Here is a 19,226-nt window from a genome sequence, read left to right on the forward strand (position 1 = left end):
CATTTAATGAAGATCCTGAGGGATTCAGCAATTCGCATAGCCTGCGAGCCTGTTGAAGTTGCAAAGACATGTACATTTGCCTTTCGTCATTCAGATACGAAAGATGGCCACATATGATTTTAAAACGAAACCCAACAAAAATGATTTCATGAACAACAATGATTTCATGACTTCAAAATAATTAACACTGGGTCTCACTGCCAAGTTAGCTGAAGAAACTTATACCAAAAAGGATTTTTAAATACAAACTGAAACAGTTTTTACTTGACCATTTTTAACCTTAGTTAGCAGTAGATTTTAAATCCTAGTTCTAGTTTTAAACCTTACTTTTAGTATCACGTTTTTAGCTTTTATTACTTTTGTATTTTAGATGCTTAATATATATTCTAGACTTCTATTTTTTAGGGGACCCTCCTGAAAACCACCTCTAGGTAATTGGAGGCCTCCTCTTCAAATATTAGTTTATCATCATCATCATCATCATCATCATCATCATCATCATTACATTAACAAACAGATTCCATGTTGCCATGCGTCTGTTCAGTAATAGATCACAGATGACGTCATACTTTGGTAAGAACAAAAAAAGTGGCACAGAAGGCGATAGCCTTTTAAGCTTTGGTTGTTGTTTATTTGTTATTTTGACTTCTAAAAGTCAGATAACTAGGAATGAAGAGGATTTACGAAATGAACAAACTTTAAAAAGTCAGGCATGCGCCAGAATATCGTGTGAAACATGAAATCTCTTGGTCATAAAAAGTCTCTTCAAATAAAAGCTTTCTACCATTTACGATGAGTTCTTTTTTGGCTGTCATGGATTGCTCTGATATTTGTAGCATACAAAGGACATACATCCAGTCCCAGTGTTTCTCCATTAAGAACAGATCCGTAATATCAATCCAGCAGGCATATTGTCAGTCCTTGTTGGCAAGTGCTCAACACTCAGAAATGTTGCCTTATGCTGGTGAAAAATCAGTTTGATTACAGGTTTTGGCTCTTCTTTGCTCTTTGGTAGTTTGAAGAAAAAAGGCCCTGTGTACCACTAATCTTCAGTTTCATTGTTGCTGAATCTTGTGTGTTTAGGGCGTTTTGTCTTTATCTCTGAAACCTGTAAAAAGAAACACAGACAAGATAAGGGAGAAAATATCACAAACAAAAAAGCCTTGAAACAGACTTGCAAACATTTCAGTGGCATTTGTTATGTTATCATTTTAGTAATATGAGCCCCAGTGCAATAAGTGCTGTGTCCCAGGGTTCCAATATTGCCTAGGCTACCATTCTCATCTTTAGAGCCACCTTTTCATTGGTGTTGTCCCAAGGACCCAATGGCTAAGAGGGACAGCTGGCTTAAGGGATCAGATTGCCAGGCTCTAAGAGGAAAACATTGTGCTGAGGGCTTTAAATCAAAACAGGTCTTTGAAGCTCCAAGTGGCCCAACCCCTCTCCTCTGTTCCTTGGGATCCTGTTGTACCTCATAACTGAATGAGGAGAACTGGAATGAGGCTAAAAGGTCATGAGAGGAGAGGGGAGGGGAGGGGGAGATACCAATGACTAGTAAGTTGCAAGGTAACTGAGTCTTGGATGAATGAAAAACAAACATGGATAACAACTTACATAACCGGGAAAGTCATACTCGATCCCCAGATCTTTCATCTTTTTTCTCTTCTTTTGTTCTTTCTTGAGAATGTTGCTCACTTGCTTTTGATGTTCCTCATGTGTCTTTGGCTGGAATGATGAAAAGAAAGATTTTAAACTCTAATTATTATCACAGTGAGGAGTATGAAGCTGGAGAAATGGGAAACCTGTGATCAACTGAACTGGTGGGATCTGGGACTACCAAGAACAAATCCAGCCAGTTGCAAGACAGATGAATGAATTGAACTAAGTCTAAGAGCAAAATTCACCATCAATACTAAATTAAGGTGTATCCTATATTGTTTGGAAACAAAAGTCTACCAGGGCAGGAACAAAATTTGAATTCCACTTGCCCAGTGAGCTAAAAAAAGTCAGTTTCCACTTGCCCAACTTAAATATTACTTGCTGACAATCAGACATGGCGGCCAGTATGGAAATCAGAGAACAAACGTGAACAAAGTATGCTTGGATTCCCAACTAATCCAACTCAATGTTTAACTAATGTTGTAGTCTTGATTAGTTTTGAAAAGGTTTCTGACTAGAAATTATCATTTATCATTTATCAAGCTCACATTTCATTCAGTCTCACTGGGCCACTGAACTTCTATATTCACTTGCCCAAAAGTAAAATTTACTTGCCCCCGGCAATCGGACCTGGATTTTATCCTGCCCTGCCTACTGTTCAGAAGCAATACTTGGGATGCATCTGAACTTAAGGAGAGCTAGACAAAACTGGCCCGGTGCCCAAAACCACCTGGCTGTGCTGTCTCTAACATATAAATGCTACCAACTGGTATTGTACAAAATGTATAGAGATCAGGGATGAGAAGAACTTGTGTTCTGACATCATGACTTGAAGATTTAATAAGTCTATCAAAATTGCTGTGTTTGATTAACATCCTGATATAACTACTTGGTGCAATGAGACCAGGACAAACCACTGAGTAATAATGTGGTACATACATGACGAAACATAAACAACAAGAAGTTACTTAATATTTTTCTCACTCGGAAGAATTCACAAATTAAAACAACCTCACAAAAGATTCAAGGTAATGGACAGCATCAGAGACAAATGAGAGACTAAAGACAAGGCAGAACATTTATTTAAATGATGCATATTTGTGTTGCATCACGACTACTACTGAGGTGGTTTTCATGCACATGACAAATTTTGAAAAAAATAACTAATTATTCAATAAAAAAAATAGAAAAAATACTAACAATGAAAGAGGTCTGTTCACTCCCTGTAGTAGCCTTTATCTGACTTTGTGCTCTGTAATCATGAGAGAGGAAACTTAAGACAGGATCACTGTCCTGTTTGTTTGGACTAAAGCACTCACCTTATTTTGCTTCTTAATTTCATTTTTTTGCCGTGGTATGAAACGAAATTTTCTGTTCGATCCTTTCCATAGCCTGGGATGGACTCTGTCATTTGGGATAACTTTGCCTGTAAAAAAAGAAAATGGTAGAAATACTGAAGGACCTTTTTAAGCAATACCAACAATTTTTCCAAATAAACAAAAATTAAGGAAATGTGCGAAGTTTCAAAAGAATCTGTTGCAAACTCATGAAAATACAGGACTCCAATCTTGCCAATTTTTACTAAGAAATGTCTAACAGGGGCCAGGTTTGGGGTCCCACATTTTTTACAAGTTTGCAATGGATTCTTATGAAAATTCTCACATTTACCAAATTTGGCATGATAAATCAATCAGTGAGGCTTACCGTACTTTTTGTTTGAATGAAAAAATTGAGAAAAGCATGACAATGGTAAAAAGGTCCATTGAATTCTGTTGGTTCAAAATTTATTGCAAGGTAGAATTTTTCTTTTTTTCCTGCCTTACACATGGCTGGTCAACCTACCTTGCACGAATGAACGTGTGTGTAAAATGATGTACACCTGGCTCATGAATATCCATTTAAAAGTGGTTACAAGGAGTTTTCTGTGTTTCTCCATACTCACATTTTAATAATCTTCCGAACATCATGTAATTGTGCATAGTTTCAGCCACAATTTTGGCAACTTCATCAGAGGCAAACTCCACAAAAGCATAACCTTTTGATCTTGCAGTCTGTTCAGAAAAAAAAAACAGAGAAATAAGTGTCTTCAAAATTTGTTAAGTCCCAAGCTTAAAATTTCAATTCTCCTTACTGACTGCAACAACTCTCTTTCAATGTCAGTTTTGGGAAGTTGGTGTTGCGTCAAATGAATGCAAGTTGACATTCCCAATTGCATAACCTTCTTTCTTTATGTATCATGAAGAAACAGTGCCAGGAAGAAAGGGGTTGTGGTTAAACTGAACATTTTTATGTTGAGTAATCTAGGAAAGTATGGGTCCCCTCCCTTATGGGAAACATTAATGTCAAATTAAAGTCCTCAGCAAAATGCATGTAACACTGTCAAGAATGATATGAATAAATAAAAATTAGAAATTAGAAATTTAAAAATTATGCTGTACAACAGCAAAAAATTGAAACTGAACAGGTTTCTTAATTTGCAACTAATTTGGCAGTGGCAAAAACTGCTCGCAAGTTTTTCACAGGCAAAAAAAATTACATGTGAGCCAGATAGATGAAATAGACTGTTACAAGGCAACAAACGTAATGCAGTGAATGTTCTTTGCTCTTAATATAAATGAAAAAATATATCATTTTTTGTAAAGACGAAAAGATTGTAACTGTGAAGTTTAGCTTTATAACTGTATGAACAAACTCCTATCATGGATAGCTAATTCCAGGGATTTGGCGGGGGGACTACATGCAGGTGAAGGGTTGGGATGCTCCTCATCTCTTAGAGTTGGCAATCATGAAATGCCTCCGTCTTTAGCAGTCAAGGGTAGTTGAGTTGCACATAAAGAAATAATAAATATGCTGTCATACTTTTAAAATCTGTTTACAGAAAAACATACCCAAGTGGACACTCTAAGAACCTTTACCCAAGCTGCGTGCCTCAATATCAAATCATACGTTACAAGTTAGCTTATTGAACACAATAAAAACATAAAAGAATCAGGATATTTTAACACAAACGTTATGCCTAGATATTTACTACTCAAGTTGCTTCATTGATTATCCTCCTTATCGAGTTGCATGTTGTTTGTCTCATCTTTGAAGTTCTGTTTACGATGATTCTTGATTTTTTCAACATCTGAGGTGTTCATCTCAGCATCATGGTTTGTTTTTAAGTCAGTAGTCATAGCTTTTTGGCAGTGTTTTCGTAGTTTGAATTCATACATGGCTCATTTTTTATATCCTGAGAATGAGCGTGAACTTTGCTTATTTGGCAGGCTTTCAAGCAATATAATTTGTGGACCAACCCGTATCAAAAACGATTGACGTATTTGTATATGAGATGAACATATAATGTGTGATTCTTTCCAAAACTTTTCTTCACAAAACACAGCATTCTGTACATTAACATTGTTCACAAAGACCAAGCACACAATAAAGCTGTCGTATTCTCATCCCCAATTCCCACTCTCCACACTAGCAACACCTGGGACCATGACCCCCTCAACCCCCTTTTGGCGACCAAGACAAAACAGCTTCCATTTTATGACTCGGCTTTCCCAAGGAAGCCTGAATAACACATTACAATAATGTGTTTACCATCATTAAATAACATATAAAGTTTAAACCATGTCCAGATTGCTCTCCTTCCAGGTTTCATTCAAATTTTCCAACAAGCATCCCCAACCCTATCACATGGGAGTCTCCCCCCCTGCCCCCCCCCCCCATCCCACACCTGATTCATTACCTTTTTTACTTCTTTTCTAAGATCTGAGTCACCTACCTTTTTACTTCTTGAAAGTCTAACTTTATTTACTGTGCCAAACTGTGAGAAAAAGTCTTGAATTTGATCTTCATAGAATCCATGTGGAATGTGACCAAGATAGATCACACCAGGGGTCAGGTCATCAGCCTGAAATAAAAAAATAATTCAAGTGGACCTAGTCATAACTGAGAAAAATTGTTTCCAAGAAGTTTACACTGATGCAGGTATTGATGGATTTTAATAGCCTAAGAGGGATTGCCTGGATGAGGGTAGCAAATGAGGGTTTGTCATCCCGTTTCATTTATGAATTTTAACAAAATCCACGCACCACATATCCTTTTAGCTGCTTCTGATGATCATGGCTTTTTCATAAACTCATGAATCACAATTTTTTTTGTAGTTGGTTTTCAGCCTCATACACTAATTTTTGTCCTCGTCACATGTCATACATAAACCCTTTGGTAGGTAAAAAAGGTTAAGTCTGCATGCAAGATAAGTGGCCTATCAGGTCGGCTCTTATCTTCAGTTTATGTCGCATGGAACAACTAGGAGAATTTCTACTCCCCTCTGGATGGGATGCTAGCCCATCACAGGGTTACCAGCATTAAATTTGCCGGTACCCATTTATACACCTGGGTGGGGAGAGGTACTGTGAGAGAACAAGAACACAACACAATGTCCCCGGTCAGGGTTTGAACTAAGACCACTCAATCCAGAGTCAAGTGCACTAACCAGGAGGCCACCGCACCTCCCATGCATAACCCCTCTGCCGTCTTCATATATGGTGTGATTTCCCTATGGTGGGAGAATCTTGTTGGTTAAATACCCCTATATCAAAAAAATTCCCTTCTGATGTCCTCTTAACTCTCTTTATGTCACTGCAATATTCCCATTGGTTTCTCTTGCAAGTACACAAACTTATGCATTAAGTAAATTATATTATACACATACCTGCCAACTTTCTAGGAATCACAGGCATGATATTTTTTATCGTAGGTGGGCTTGTATTTTTGAAGAAGTTCCAATCTTATCTTAAGAGGTCTCAAGTTTTCCAAAGGTGTCTTAGAATTGGGGGAAGTGTACCATAATTTAAAAGTACTTTTCTTTTCTGCCATTAGTTCTAGTACAATACATATTTTTTTAGAAGTTAACACTGTAATAATTCAAATCTTTTAGCTAAGTGTGAGATTTTGGTCGCAGAGACTCATGCTAAGTATACTCTGGGTCTATAGGCTGAATTTTTGGAAAGATTTCCGTATAACCCCATACATTTATTATGCATGCAGTTTTATTAATTATGTATGCGATCTATTGTTTTTGAAGACAATAGCAACTCCCTAAGGTATTGAATATATACATTGATAATTACTACTTCCTGTGTGAATAAAAGAGGATTTGATTGCGCGCTGTCTTTTCGCCGATTCTTTTCTTCCCCTAGCTCCATTCTTCTCTCTTTTTCTTCTCCATATTACCCAGGCTCCTTACGGATTTTTTTTCCTTTTTTTTTCTTGTACCCCATCAGGTCTCGAACCACTTACCTTTCGCACACCTCTCGCTTACCAATCTCTCTTCTATACCACTACACTACGAGGTTCAGTTGAGAATTACCCCTCCAAAAATAATTTTTATTTTACTTGAATCGTTCGCATTCCCAAAAAATTAACATCACAATTTACTTATTTATGTGTTTAACGCATGTTGCACGTTGCACGAAAACATGCATCGCATATGTGGGTCCCTGGTGAATAAAAGGGGGGGGGGAGTGATTTCTTTCTTTCTCCCAATCGCTTCTCACAGTCAACCACAGCCTAAACATCGTAGACCCAGACACTGGTGCGCACACCCAGCGCATAGAAAATACATGGTGGGGAGTCAAACGAAGTATGCCTCGTACAGGAACATCCAAAGATCTCTTCGGGCGAAAGCTATCTACAGGAATGGTTGTGGCGTCAGCACTATGGAGATGATCCTTTTGGAAACATTATCAAGCATATCGCCGACTTATACGAAGTGCGCAAAGATGCGTAAATTGTTCCTCGTACCACTGTATGCACTGTTCGTGATCTGATCGCCACTTCATGGAGGAAAGAAACAAAATACACAGCTTCATCGCATGGGTCTGAATTTGAGGAAGGAAATCAAGGGGGAAAAAACGCGAAGAGACGCGACGGGTAAGCTAGAATTTTATTTCACTTCGCTAACCCGCGCAATAGCTTATAGCTAACCACAAGCAGCCGGTTTTGCTTAGGCCTAAAGCAGTATTTTTAAGCTTTTTTAAACTAGCGAACAGGTCTAAATCACTATTATTTTAAGCAGTTTTAAGCCTGCGCTCAGTTTAAAAATACGGTAAATGCGTCCAAAATTATGATATTTCATTTCGGTTTTCCGTAATTTAGACCTAAAACTCGTAAAATTATTCTAAGTCTCCAAGAAATCATTCCGTTTTTGCGTATTTTAGATAGAAAATTCGAAAGAAAGTCTAAGTCTAAAAGTATGCGACACTTAGAAAAAAAATGGTAAAATTTAGAGTTATTCAAATCAGATAAGTCTCAAAGGAGCGCTATTGTTTTAGCTATTGTTTAGTTAAAGAAAGAACTGTATGCATAATAAATGCATGGGGTTATACAGAAATCTTGCCGAATTTTTATACGCTGAACTGAAACCTTATCTTGTGACAGATGTATTGGTTTTACGAACGTGTGGAAATATTATTTCTTATTTATTTCTCAAAAGAAAAAAACACTTTTATTAACATCTCAATATCGGAATATTATGTTTCTTGGTGTCACTTTGAACCTGTAATACCAAATATCATATACTTATTTAATTATTTTGCATTAACTACACTATTTATTTCTCCTTTATTTCAGACGGCTTGGGTATAAGCTTAAGCTCAAGTTCAACAAATATTGAAGGAACATGGAACATGCACATTCCTTGCACATGCACATACTGTACTATTTTTGTTATTGAAGAACAGCTCTGTGCTTACCTGAGCTCGTATTCTCTTGACTTTATCTTCAAATTCTTTCTGTTTGTTTGAATCAAGGGCTAAACTTGATAGTTCATTCGTTTCGCCATCTTCTATATTGTCGTCCGCCATGTTGAAATTTGACCACGTGTGTTTGGAATGTCACGTGAAGCGAGCCCGCGATAGCAGAATTTTATTGCTATGGCAACTGATGGCAACCATAAACTCCTTAGCTAATAATCAAAATGGCGAAGTATGTTATTGCTGGGAAGGCGAACTGCCCTTTCTACGCTAAAGCAGAGCTTCTAGCGGATGAACTCTCGTTGAACCTGCCAGATTTCAAAGTTCACAAGATTGTTAAGCAGCCCGACGAATGGAGAGACTGGCTGCAACTGACCTGCGAAGAGAAGGGTTGGAAGCACTTCAGCTCACCTCTTATTTGGCGCGAGTTGGTCGATCGAGGCGGCGCGGGAATCCTTCTTGGTGGGTGCGATGACTTCTTAGAAATGGCGAAAGGCTGCTACGGCATCACCTCAGTAAAGCTGAGCGACGAGTTGATAAATATAGCCAAAGAAAATCTTCAAACGAAGATCGAGATTGACGCAGAGGAAGAACAGAGAAAAGCAGCCATCACGCCATTGAGAGTTTGTGTTGGTGGTGCTTCGAACGCCCTTGCTTACGGTGTTTTGAGTTATTTAGCTCAAGGAGAAGTGTTTGGAATCGATCAAGAAGTCAGTTTTTATCTGCTCGACACGCCCGATTCTCAAGAAGTTCTTAAGGGAACAGCCATGGAGATCCAAGATTGTTCATGGCCTCTGCTAAGAGAAGTAGTTTACACGTCAGATCCAGCCATCGCCTTCAAAGACGCCAGCGTTGTAGTTCTGCTGGATGGCGTGCCTGTTACAGAAGAAGGCGATAAAAAGGAGCAGCTCATTGCCAATGCTAGAACCTTCAAAGCTCATGGACAGGCACTTGATCAGTATGCAAAGAAAGATGTGAAGGTACTCATTGGAGGGGGACCGTCAAGTGTGAACGCTTTTGTCACTAGTAAATTTGCCCCTTCGATACCAAAACGAAATATCTGTGCCTTGGCCCGCCTTCAGGAAAATAGAGCTAAGGGACTGCTGGCGAAAAAGCTCAATGTGAACACTGCTGGGATAAAGGATGTCATTATCTGGGGTAACATAGGTGTTGTTACTAGACCTGATCCCAGAAATGCAAGAGTTCATGGGTATGATGGGGCCATTTGGGGGCCACATGTTCCAGGTTTCACACAACCAGTACCAGAAATGGTCCATGATGATAAGTGGCTGGCAGGTGAGTTTTTGGAAACCTTGAAAAAGCCCCTGGATAATGTGAAAAACCCTGATGCTACCCCATCATTATCAGAGAGCTTTGCAGTGCTCTCACAGCTTTGTGACCTGTGGCAAGGGACATCTTCAGAGATTTTCTCCCTTGGAGTAGCTTCAGAAGGATGGTATGATCTTCCACAAGATATTGTGTTTTCTTTGCCAGTCAAGTTTGGTCAAGGTTCCTGGAAAATTGTTGACAATATACAACTTGACGACAACCTTAAAACTCAACTGCAAACCATTGCTGAAGAACTAAAGAAGGACTGTGAGGAAGTTTTAAGTGAGCTGAACTCTGAATCTTGAGTTAAATTGTAAATATGCAGTTGAACAGTTGTACATACTATCAGGTAGAGAGATTAGTGCCTATTTAATAGTTAATAGTTAATTAATAGTTACTAGATAAATTATAGTGACAACTAACACAGCAAACCTGTTGTAAGAGTCATTTATTACATTGTTGTGAAGAGAGATTTGCTGCATTGAATAAAATCTCTGATGTTTAAAGTGCATTTGAAACCCTTGAGTTGTTTGATTTTCCACGTGGGAGTGGAGGTGGGCGAGCTCACACAGTTCCAGAATCAAGAGTAAATTATATTACCGTAAACTTCCGATAGTAACGATCCTCCGAAAGTAGCAAGCGCAGCCAACGCCAACCCCGCCTACCCGCTAAAAATAACGAGACCAAGGTTTAATACAATGGTATATCTATTTCTCCAATCAATAGTCAAGTGAACAGGAAAATGAACCTTTCTTGGCAATAAAACTTAAAACTCTTCATGCCATTTTCAACAGGAATGTAGGTAATAACAGAAACGTTTCAGCTTCAAAAAAAAAAATTAGAACAATCGGCCGAATTCGCCCATGTGTTAGTCCGGTCAAAGCAGGAGTGCGCCTGAGCGTATGTGGGTGCAAGGAGCTTAAGGAGGAGGACTAGAGATTCCTTGATTCTATGATGTCACTGTGAAAAAAGGAAGGTGATTAAAGGACTCAGAAAAGACCTCCAGGAGAAACTTGCACAACTTGTGCCTACAACAGACAACACGGTGTAGACATGTAGAGGCCACCCCATGTTACTAACATGAAACTGGAACAATGAAGAATATTACCTCGTTTTGTCATGAATTGCCATCTTTTATTTCGTGAAAAAAGCTCAGTTGTGATGTATTAAAATTTAGCTTGACAGCGAGGCTTAGAGGACACAAACAAAGGACATTGAATGGCCATGTTTATTCATTTCTTTTGTTTGTGTCCGCTAGGCCGCACTATCAAGCTGAATTTTAATATATTGAAAGTGGCCTATTAGACTAACGTAATGTCATGCGCAGTTCGCAAAGCTACTTAGCATATTTTCCTTCGATGACTAAGACATTTTCTACTCTGATTTTAACCCACTATTCTTAAGTGGTTGACCTAAATAAGGTAACGCGAGTAACATAACAGTTACAGTCTTGATTTTAATTGATTATAGGTTTAGGATAACGTTACTTTTAAAAATAAAAGTTGTCTAAACACAAAGACTGGCAACCTCATGTTGGGATCAGGCAGTTTATTAGATGTAATCCTACATACGACACTATTATTACAATCATGGAAAACTACAATAGATATATAGTAACGGCTCTACGTTCTAGATTCCGGAAGTAGAATCCTATATACAATACTATATAATTAACAATCATCAGAAACAAGATACAATACTAACGACAAGGTACATACAATGAATCAAAACTGCCTCTGGAGTGGGTGGGTGGGAAGCTACAAGCTACAAAACTTAATTGCTATACTGCTATTGCTCTGATTAATTTGCTGCGACGTCTCTAATGTACACGGCTTACTATAGTCAGACAATACATATCGAAGATTAGGTAATACCTAGTGAATTACTGGGACCTCATTGGTACTCAACAAATCTTATGACTTGCATGCTGCAAAGTTGCACAATATGTCTAGACTCTGACCCTGCCCAGCCCCAACTAGATCAAACAGTTCTCTATGTCTAGATTCATATTAATATGATTAATATTCACTATAATTTTCCCGCAACGTAAGCGTTACTAACAAAGTGATTGCACAATCCCAACTTCGTGGGCTGGCCTTAAATTTTGAACCCGCCTAGTTCCATATCATTCATTATTTGTACGTGTTCTCAAGTTTAAACATATACAAAGAGACACCAAAGTGTTATTTATGATGTGTACACATTTCTTTCCACCTTTGTTCGAAGTGTGGACGAGGTATGAATTTTAATCAAACGACCATAGTTTGATGTCCGAAAAGGATGACTAAACGAACAAAGTTTGGCTGAAAGACTAGACAGCAAAATTCTAACAAGTTATGGAATCCAAAATCACTATTTCCAGGCAGGGCGCTTTCGATTTCATTTCATTATCTCGATTGACGCCAAAAAGAAACCAACCATGGCAACGGTAAATACAGCTGGAAAATCCCTAAATGGTGGTGTTCGATGGAATATGAATGAATCAAGTTTTCCTTCTAAGGTATCAGCTGCATAATAACATAATATAAGGAGAAGATGTAATTTGATCAGTACCGAAATAGAAAATCAAACAACCTTTTGTTTAATACCTGAAATATCTCACGATTGTATTATCCTAAACCAAAAGCAAGTTTTCCCTTAATAATTTAATAACGAATAGATAAATATATAGAATACATTCTGGGTTGCATTTTTATTGTTTAACATCTGTAACTAAGGTAACTTAACCTAATAATAACTTTGATGCGACCACAGCCAATATTATAACAGTTTAACTGTCGAGGGCGACGCCGAGGACAACATTTAGTAAAAAATGAATTTAGATTTACTTACGAATTTCGTAATTATCTAGATCTGTTCAGTACTATATATGTAAATACACCTTGGATCTAAAATCTCCCTTAGGCTAAATATGCAGAAATGACAGCGATCAATACTAAATGGAAATACGAAAAATTAGTCGCCGTCGTCTGCGTTTCCCAGACTACGCAGAACTTGGCCCAAGTCCCTGATTTTACGTCAGCCATTGTTCCGCTAATTCATGATACTATTTGTTTTGTGGCGTTTTCATTGCCGTTGTTGGCGTGGTTTGCTTTGAAAAATAACTTCTCTATCATGTTCGAAAACATGTCTTAAGGGGAAGTTTAAAAATGTGTATCACTCCTGAGAATTAAGTCTCCTCAAACTGAAAATCGAAACGTTTCCTTTGACTCGATTTGTTATGGAAAGAGAGGGTGTCATTTTAAATAAAATATATTTACTTACAGAAGGTTAAATGTATACTAACTAATCCCCTCTCCTTTGGAAGCAGACGATGATGGATTAAAATGTCGATAGTTCAAAGGAAAATGATGCGATTTTGCAGAAGATTGACAAAAAAATCTGGAACTGAAATACTGGTCAAGCATCAAGTATAGCGTGAATGAGGTGGTCGTGTAAATCGCAACGATTAACGGTGAGCCGAGAGTGATGTATTTTCCAGATTAAATACTTGCTGTAACACAAAATTGAATAGCAGATCAAAATAATCATGAAACAATGGTCGAAGCTTTAGTCGTACCAGCTGTCATGTTCGCTAAGATAAAAGAGGTCTATTTCAAGTAGCACACAAATACGTTTTGTGATTACACTTTGACCGTTGTTTGATTCAGTGCCTCTTTTTTCGACAGCATTTCTTTTCCTAGGAACTGCGTAGAAACAGGTAGCTTTGTTTGTAAAGTAAAACAAAACTCAAGTGTGCTTTTCTCTCGCTAATGTTATTGACATCTTCAGCCAGCAGCTGTTTTAACAATGCTAATTTTCGTAAGGTCAGGGTATCACCATCGTAACATACATGACGTCGGCGGATGTTTTTCACTTACGATTATCATTGCCGTTTAAACCACACCAAAGCTCTCAAAACAGGGAAATGGCGTCGATTGGGAAGGGGGTAATTTTTCTTATTCTGTTCCTTCTGTGGTGCGCTTATGTTATCATTGGGATGTTCGTGTTTAGGGCCGCAGAAGGTAATGTGGAGAGAGAAGAAGAGAGAGAGAATCAAGAGAAGACAGAGCGCTGGAGTATGTCAGAGCTGAGGGCTGCAACAATGCAGAAACATAACATGACGGCAGCAGAATTTAACACACTCGCCGGAAAGATTCGTGAAACTCGTGAAACTCACGATGAGTATTACGATGAACAGCGATGGAGTTACGGAGAGTCGTTCTGGTTTGTCTTTGTTTTGCTCACAACCATAGATAACAAGGGAAAACATGTCTGACTGCGCGATAACAAGATCTTTAGGCATCGGTTTTGTTTTGACTAATTGAACATGCACCCAACACAAGATTACAATTATAAGTATTATGAAATGATCCTGTTTAAGACCTAAGCATGGTTGCAATTGACGATAGGTATCTATTTGGAAATGAGATTTAATTGTTTTGGGCTTTCAGTTTTAATTTTTGGGAGGTTTAGATTCCAAATTGACGCTGGCAAAATTTCGCGGGAAAATTTTTCCACCAACAAAGAAGTCACGTGGTCTTTTCAGAACAAAGAAATCTAAAAGATTTCTTTGTTTTGAGAAAAAACTTTCTAAGCGCTCAAAAAGTGAAGAAAAATAAATATTTATCTTTACTACATGCATTAGAGACCCAGTTGCTAAGAGCAGGGGCCCATACTTTATAATTTTAATTATTTGAAAAATTGAAAAACACGATATTAAAATATCGTGTTTTTCAATTTTTCAAATGGCGGGGTTGTTTTCTTTTAATTCCTTAATTTTAATCTCTGGCCAGGTTACGGAGATTTCACCCCTGTTACCTCCCTTGGCAAGGGTCTGTGCGTGGTGTATGCTTTCTTCGGTATCCCGATAACTATCTTGTTGCTTAGATTCATTGGCCAGCAGATGCTGCGAGGCGAGAGGTCGCTTATCACAGCCATCGAGAAGCATTGTCTGGGAAGAAACGGAGCTCCAAGCCGCTTGAACGAGAAATGTTTCCTGTTTGGCTTTGTGTACTTGCTGTTACTGCTCTTGATCGGCGCCGCTATTCAAATGAAGGTTGAAGGCTGGAGTTATGGAGATAGCCTTTATTTCTACGTGGTTACCTTCACCACGGTTGGCTTCGGGGATCTACTTCCCCAGGAAGCGAAGTACATCACCGTACCGTTCATACTTTTAGGGCTGACCGCCATCTCCAACATTCTACACGCGGCTGCTGCTGTGGCCCTGATCAAACGTGTTACCGCGGGCTCACAAGTGAACGACAAAACTGAGAAGCTGACGAAGAAAGAAGCCGAAGTTTGAAGAACGAAGGAAACTTTCGACAAGACCGTTGCTGTACACAGATTCTTAAAACTGAACGTAGAAGCCTACAATAGATCCATTTCAACTAACTACAGTAAAATGTTAAAAGGGAGAGAGAGAGATAATTAGTTATTTCTCCATTAATATAACTTTACAAAAATTGATTTGCAAACTTGAGGGTTTTTTTTCTTCTATTGCTATTGGCTTAAGTAGGTCCTGAAACTGTACATATTCGTAATGTACTGTAGCATCCGCGGTAACTGACCATCACAATTTGGATCGAGAAGTCCAAGAATGTCCATCACTCCTGAGGATGACAGAATCGGACATGTTTGATTTTGATCATGAAAAGAGAGGCTGTCTTTTTGATAAAGCTATGCACTGAACAGAAGGTTGAATGTATAACAATTCCCTCCCCTTCGAAAGCAGACGAAGATCTATTGATCACGCTTCCACGGAAAATAAAAAGCTCCTTTCACAATTCACAGAAAATAAATAGACATTTCACGTATCACAAAAAGAAGGAGACATTTTTCATTCGCACCGTACAAAATCAAGCCTGGTTTTCACTAGCGACGCAAGCACAAGCGCATACATACACAAGCACAAGCACAAACGCAAGCGATAGGGATGACTCAAGTGAAAACGAAATTCGACGCAAACACAAGCACAAGCAAAATCATCCATGATCCAAACCATCCAAACTGTTTAGGTGCAAGGTAATCTGGATCCAGTGTTTTCATTGGCCAAACATAACCACGTGTGGTAAATATCCTTGTGCGTGTGCTTGCGCTTGTGCTTATACCTGCGTCGAGGCCATTTTCACGGTGAAATAAGAATTATTGTGTTTACGCTTGTGCTTATGTTTGTGCTTGTGCTGTCGTCGCTGGTAAAAACCAGGCTTTAATGAGATTTTGCTTTAAGTTTCAAGTCTTTCAAAAGCTCATCAAAATATCCAAAGAACAGCTTTGTTCAACATAGTCGCTATTTTCCCGGTTCTTTTTTCAAAGCAGCATTGTTTGTGAAAGCAATACACGACTGACTCAGTTGTGATTTGTTGCCGTTGATGTTACTTACTTCTTCTGCCCGCAGCTGTTTTGTGTTTTAGCAATGCTAATTTTTGTATCATCAAATCAACACACATGACGCCAGCAGATGTTTCTCACTTACGATTATCATTATCATTTCACAGCACGAAAGCTCTCAGAACAGGAAAATGGCGTCGATTGGAAAGGGAGTAATTTTTCTTATTCTGTTCCTTCTGTGGTGGGCTTATGTTATCATAGGGATGCTCGTGTTTAAGGCTGTAGAAAATCATGCGGAGAGAGAAGATCACTATTATCGCCATGAATGGAATTACGGAGATTCCTTTTGGTTTGTCGTGGTTTTGCTCACGACTATAGGTAAGAAGCGAAAACAGCCTTGAATGCACGAATAGGCCCTGGTTTTCGACGCCATCTTGACGGGTAGACAAAGCGCTCAGAAATTACAGTGTTCGTTTGGGAATCTGAGGACAAATAACTTTTTTCAAAAGCAATTGCAGAATACCCGGCCAGCCATTTACACGTGTAGGTGTGCTTTGAAGAACAAGGTATATAACAATAGTTGCAATTCTTATTCAATGAGATGCAAATGGCGGGTATTCGGGTGTTCTGCATTTAAGCCTTGAATTGGTGCGATTGCAGAAATTTTACACAATTTGTGAATCGCAACGTTAAAATATTAGGTAGAAGATTGGAATTGTATTCACCAAGTTTTAGGGATGTAGCTTGACTAGAAGACGCTCAGTTAATTTTTCTAATTTTCCATACTATAAATTCTTTAAGTTCTGTAAATTCTGTAAATTTGGCTAGCCCTGGGTAGAGGAGGAAATGCTTTAGAGACCCAATTGTTAAGAGCAGGCGAAATACGAAATATACTCTTTTTTAAACTCTGGCCAGGTTACGGAGATTTCACCCCGGTCACTTCCCTTGGCAAGAGTCTGTGCGTGGTGTATGCTTTCTTCGGTATCCCGATAACGATCTTGTTGTTTAAAGTCATTGGCCAGCGATGCTGCAAGGCGAGAGGTCGCTTATCAAAACCATCGAGAAGCGCTTTCTGGGAAGAAACGGAGCTCCAAGCTGCTTGAACGAGAAATGCCTTTTGCTTGCGATTGTGTACTTTCTGTTCCTGCTCCTGATTGGCGCCGCTGCTCATATGAAAGCTGAGGGCTGGAGTTATAGAGATGGTCTGTATTTCTACGCGATTACGTTCACGACTGTCGGCTTCGGGGATCTAATTCCTCACAAAGAGAGATATATCACCGTACCGTTCATACTTTTGGGGCTGACCGCCATCTCCAACGTTATGCACGCGGCCGCTGCACTGACGCTGATCAAGCGTGTTACCTCGGGCTCAAAAGAACGAGAAAACGGAGAAGCTGAAGTTCGAAGAACGAACGAAACCTTCGACAAGACCGTTGCTGTACAGAGATTCTAAAAACTGAACGTAGAAACCTACAATAGATACATTTCAACTATCTACAGAAAAAAGAAGGTTCAAAGCTTGGGGAATAGATAAAAAGTATTTGCTTTGATTTAATTCGTTTACAACACCGATTTTCAAACTTCAGGTTTTTTTCTTAGCTGCTCTTGGTTAGTATTATTACACACTGTACAGATCCTTAATATTCTGTAGCGTCAGCAGTAACTGACCGTATCATTATTTGGGTTGATATTTACAACTGCCCCTATTTAACCAACGTACCCAACGAAATTCTCTATGTGCGAATTAATAGGGCCGTGTCGGGGGCGGGGGGGGGGGGGTGGGGAGACGTGTATTAGAACTTACCTCACAAGAAGAGCAATATTCGCAAGACTCGAAGGTAAAATATAAATCAACTTGGTCTTAAGCCTTAGGCGTCGCCGTCGTCGTTTCTTAAGCTCCCTTTTAAGTAACTACGAGGGCGACGCGGAGGAGAACGTCGATTGAAAAATGACTTTATATTTTACCTGATACTCTGAAGTCATTTAGTTTGTTTCTCTTTGTCAAAACTATCCCGAAAATGAATATGGAACACAGCCTAAAACAGTCGAAATATATAAAAGTTTAAAAAGTGTCTTAGTTTAGCGACGTTCCCGTTACTGTTGCCGAAGTGGTTTTCTTAAATTCCCTATTTATGTTTTTGAAGTCTGAAGGAAGAGACGCGAACCTGACACAAGTCCTGCTATGAACCCGGTGGGTTGCTCCCTTTGGTCATAAATAGGGTATGGTTTTTTGCACTCTAGTCTTGAATTGGGTGTGTTTTTTAGAAGAAGCTACTTTTTCATCATTATCGATAAGACCATCAACAAAAGCCCCTCACAAATTGCAATACAATATAATGCAATAACTTCATTTATATAGGGAGTATATACAAAGCTCTATATCGCTTTACAATCACTGAAAGTACAACTAAATAGAATAATTTAAACTAAATTGAGTATAAACTTTAAGATAGAAATAATTATCTCAAAGCAATTCTGAAAAGATGTTAAAAGGTGATAAAATGTTTAAAAATTATGTTTAAAGCAACTGCGAGGTCATGAATAGGATATCGAATCTTTGGTCAGGTCATAAATAGGGTAGGGGTTTTGGGAAGTGGGCCGCACACCCCCACAAAATTATTCTGGGAGTACAACCCGGGCTATGAACACTGCTTAAAGTTCTAATCCACTGAAATAAGTTCATCGTAATCTGTCGGTCATGATTAGTTCAGTTACAGATCTAATTAAAAGCTGTAAATTTTGGTTTTCCCGCAAGCAAAGCTACTTACATGTCTACAATGTCTGGAAACTATATCCAAGAAAGACATATTATATGCATGTATAATCTATTGTATAAGGCTTAGGAATGTTCTTGCTATACATAAAAACCTATCCCCACTTAATTATTTCAGAAGAGTACAATGCAACTAAGAGTACAACTGTTCATCTTCGCCAATCAGCTTTTTCTCTCCACAATATCGAACTGAACTTGCATTGTTTGCGTCCAGTTGCCGTTTTACCTCACCGGAAAAACTAGTTCTTCGTGCTGTCGTCTAACGAAAATTAACATGGGAGAATGATTTTTTTAATTTTCATCTAAAAAGTTTTAGAACGAAGCTGATCGGACGACATCTTCTGATGGTCGCCCATTCCAACACAATACCTCGTGCTTATGTCTTGGCCAATGAGGACAGAGGAAAATTT

General features: G+C 38.7%; 3 protein-coding genes and 1 pseudogene across 4 annotated transcripts; 3 read left to right on the forward strand and 1 right to left on the reverse strand.

Annotated features, from left to right (window-relative positions):
• Positions 1 to 742: 742 nt before the first annotated feature.
• Positions 743 to 8,531, reverse strand: LOC145487463 (MKI67 FHA domain-interacting nucleolar phosphoprotein-like). Its single transcript, XM_081466249.1, has 6 exons — positions 8,406 to 8,531; positions 5,432 to 5,560; positions 3,602 to 3,710; positions 2,979 to 3,085; positions 1,615 to 1,725; positions 743 to 1,108 (listed from the first exon to the last, which is right to left on the reverse strand). The coding sequence occupies exons 1-6, from the start codon at positions 8,514 to 8,516 to the stop codon at positions 1,043 to 1,045; spliced, it is 633 nt and encodes a 210-aa protein (XP_081322375.1). The 5' UTR covers positions 8,517 to 8,531; the 3' UTR covers positions 743 to 1,042.
• A 31-nt stretch (positions 8,532 to 8,562) lies between these two features.
• On the forward strand, positions 8,563 to 10,868 carry LOC145487457 (putative malate dehydrogenase 1B). Its single transcript, XM_081466238.1, has one exon. It carries the CDS (start codon positions 8,630 to 8,632, stop codon positions 10,037 to 10,039), a length of 1,410 nt encoding a protein of 469 aa, XP_081322364.1. The 5' UTR covers positions 8,563 to 8,629; the 3' UTR covers positions 10,040 to 10,868.
• A 2,580-nt stretch (positions 10,869 to 13,448) lies between these two features.
• LOC145487388 (potassium channel subfamily K member 9-like) lies at positions 13,449 to 15,832 on the forward strand. The gene is made up of 2 exons (XM_081466153.1): positions 13,449 to 13,967; positions 14,508 to 15,832. The coding sequence occupies exons 1-2, from the start codon at positions 13,567 to 13,569 to the stop codon at positions 15,016 to 15,018; spliced, it is 912 nt and encodes a 303-aa protein (XP_081322279.1). The 5' UTR covers positions 13,449 to 13,566; the 3' UTR covers positions 15,019 to 15,832.
• A 138-nt stretch (positions 15,833 to 15,970) lies between these two features.
• LOC145487387 (potassium channel subfamily K member 9-like) lies at positions 15,971 to 17,803 on the forward strand (annotated as a pseudogene). Its single transcript, XR_014049400.1, has 2 exons — positions 15,971 to 16,421; positions 16,959 to 17,803. The product of XR_014049400.1 is annotated as a potassium channel subfamily K member 9-like (transcript).
• Positions 17,804 to 19,226: the final 1,423 nt, after the last annotated feature.

This window comes from Orbicella franksi, chromosome 5 (assembly GCF_964199315.1).
Source record: "Orbicella franksi chromosome 5, jaOrbFran1.1, whole genome shotgun sequence".
NCBI classification, from domain to species: Eukaryota; Metazoa; Cnidaria; class Anthozoa; order Scleractinia; family Merulinidae; genus Orbicella; species Orbicella franksi.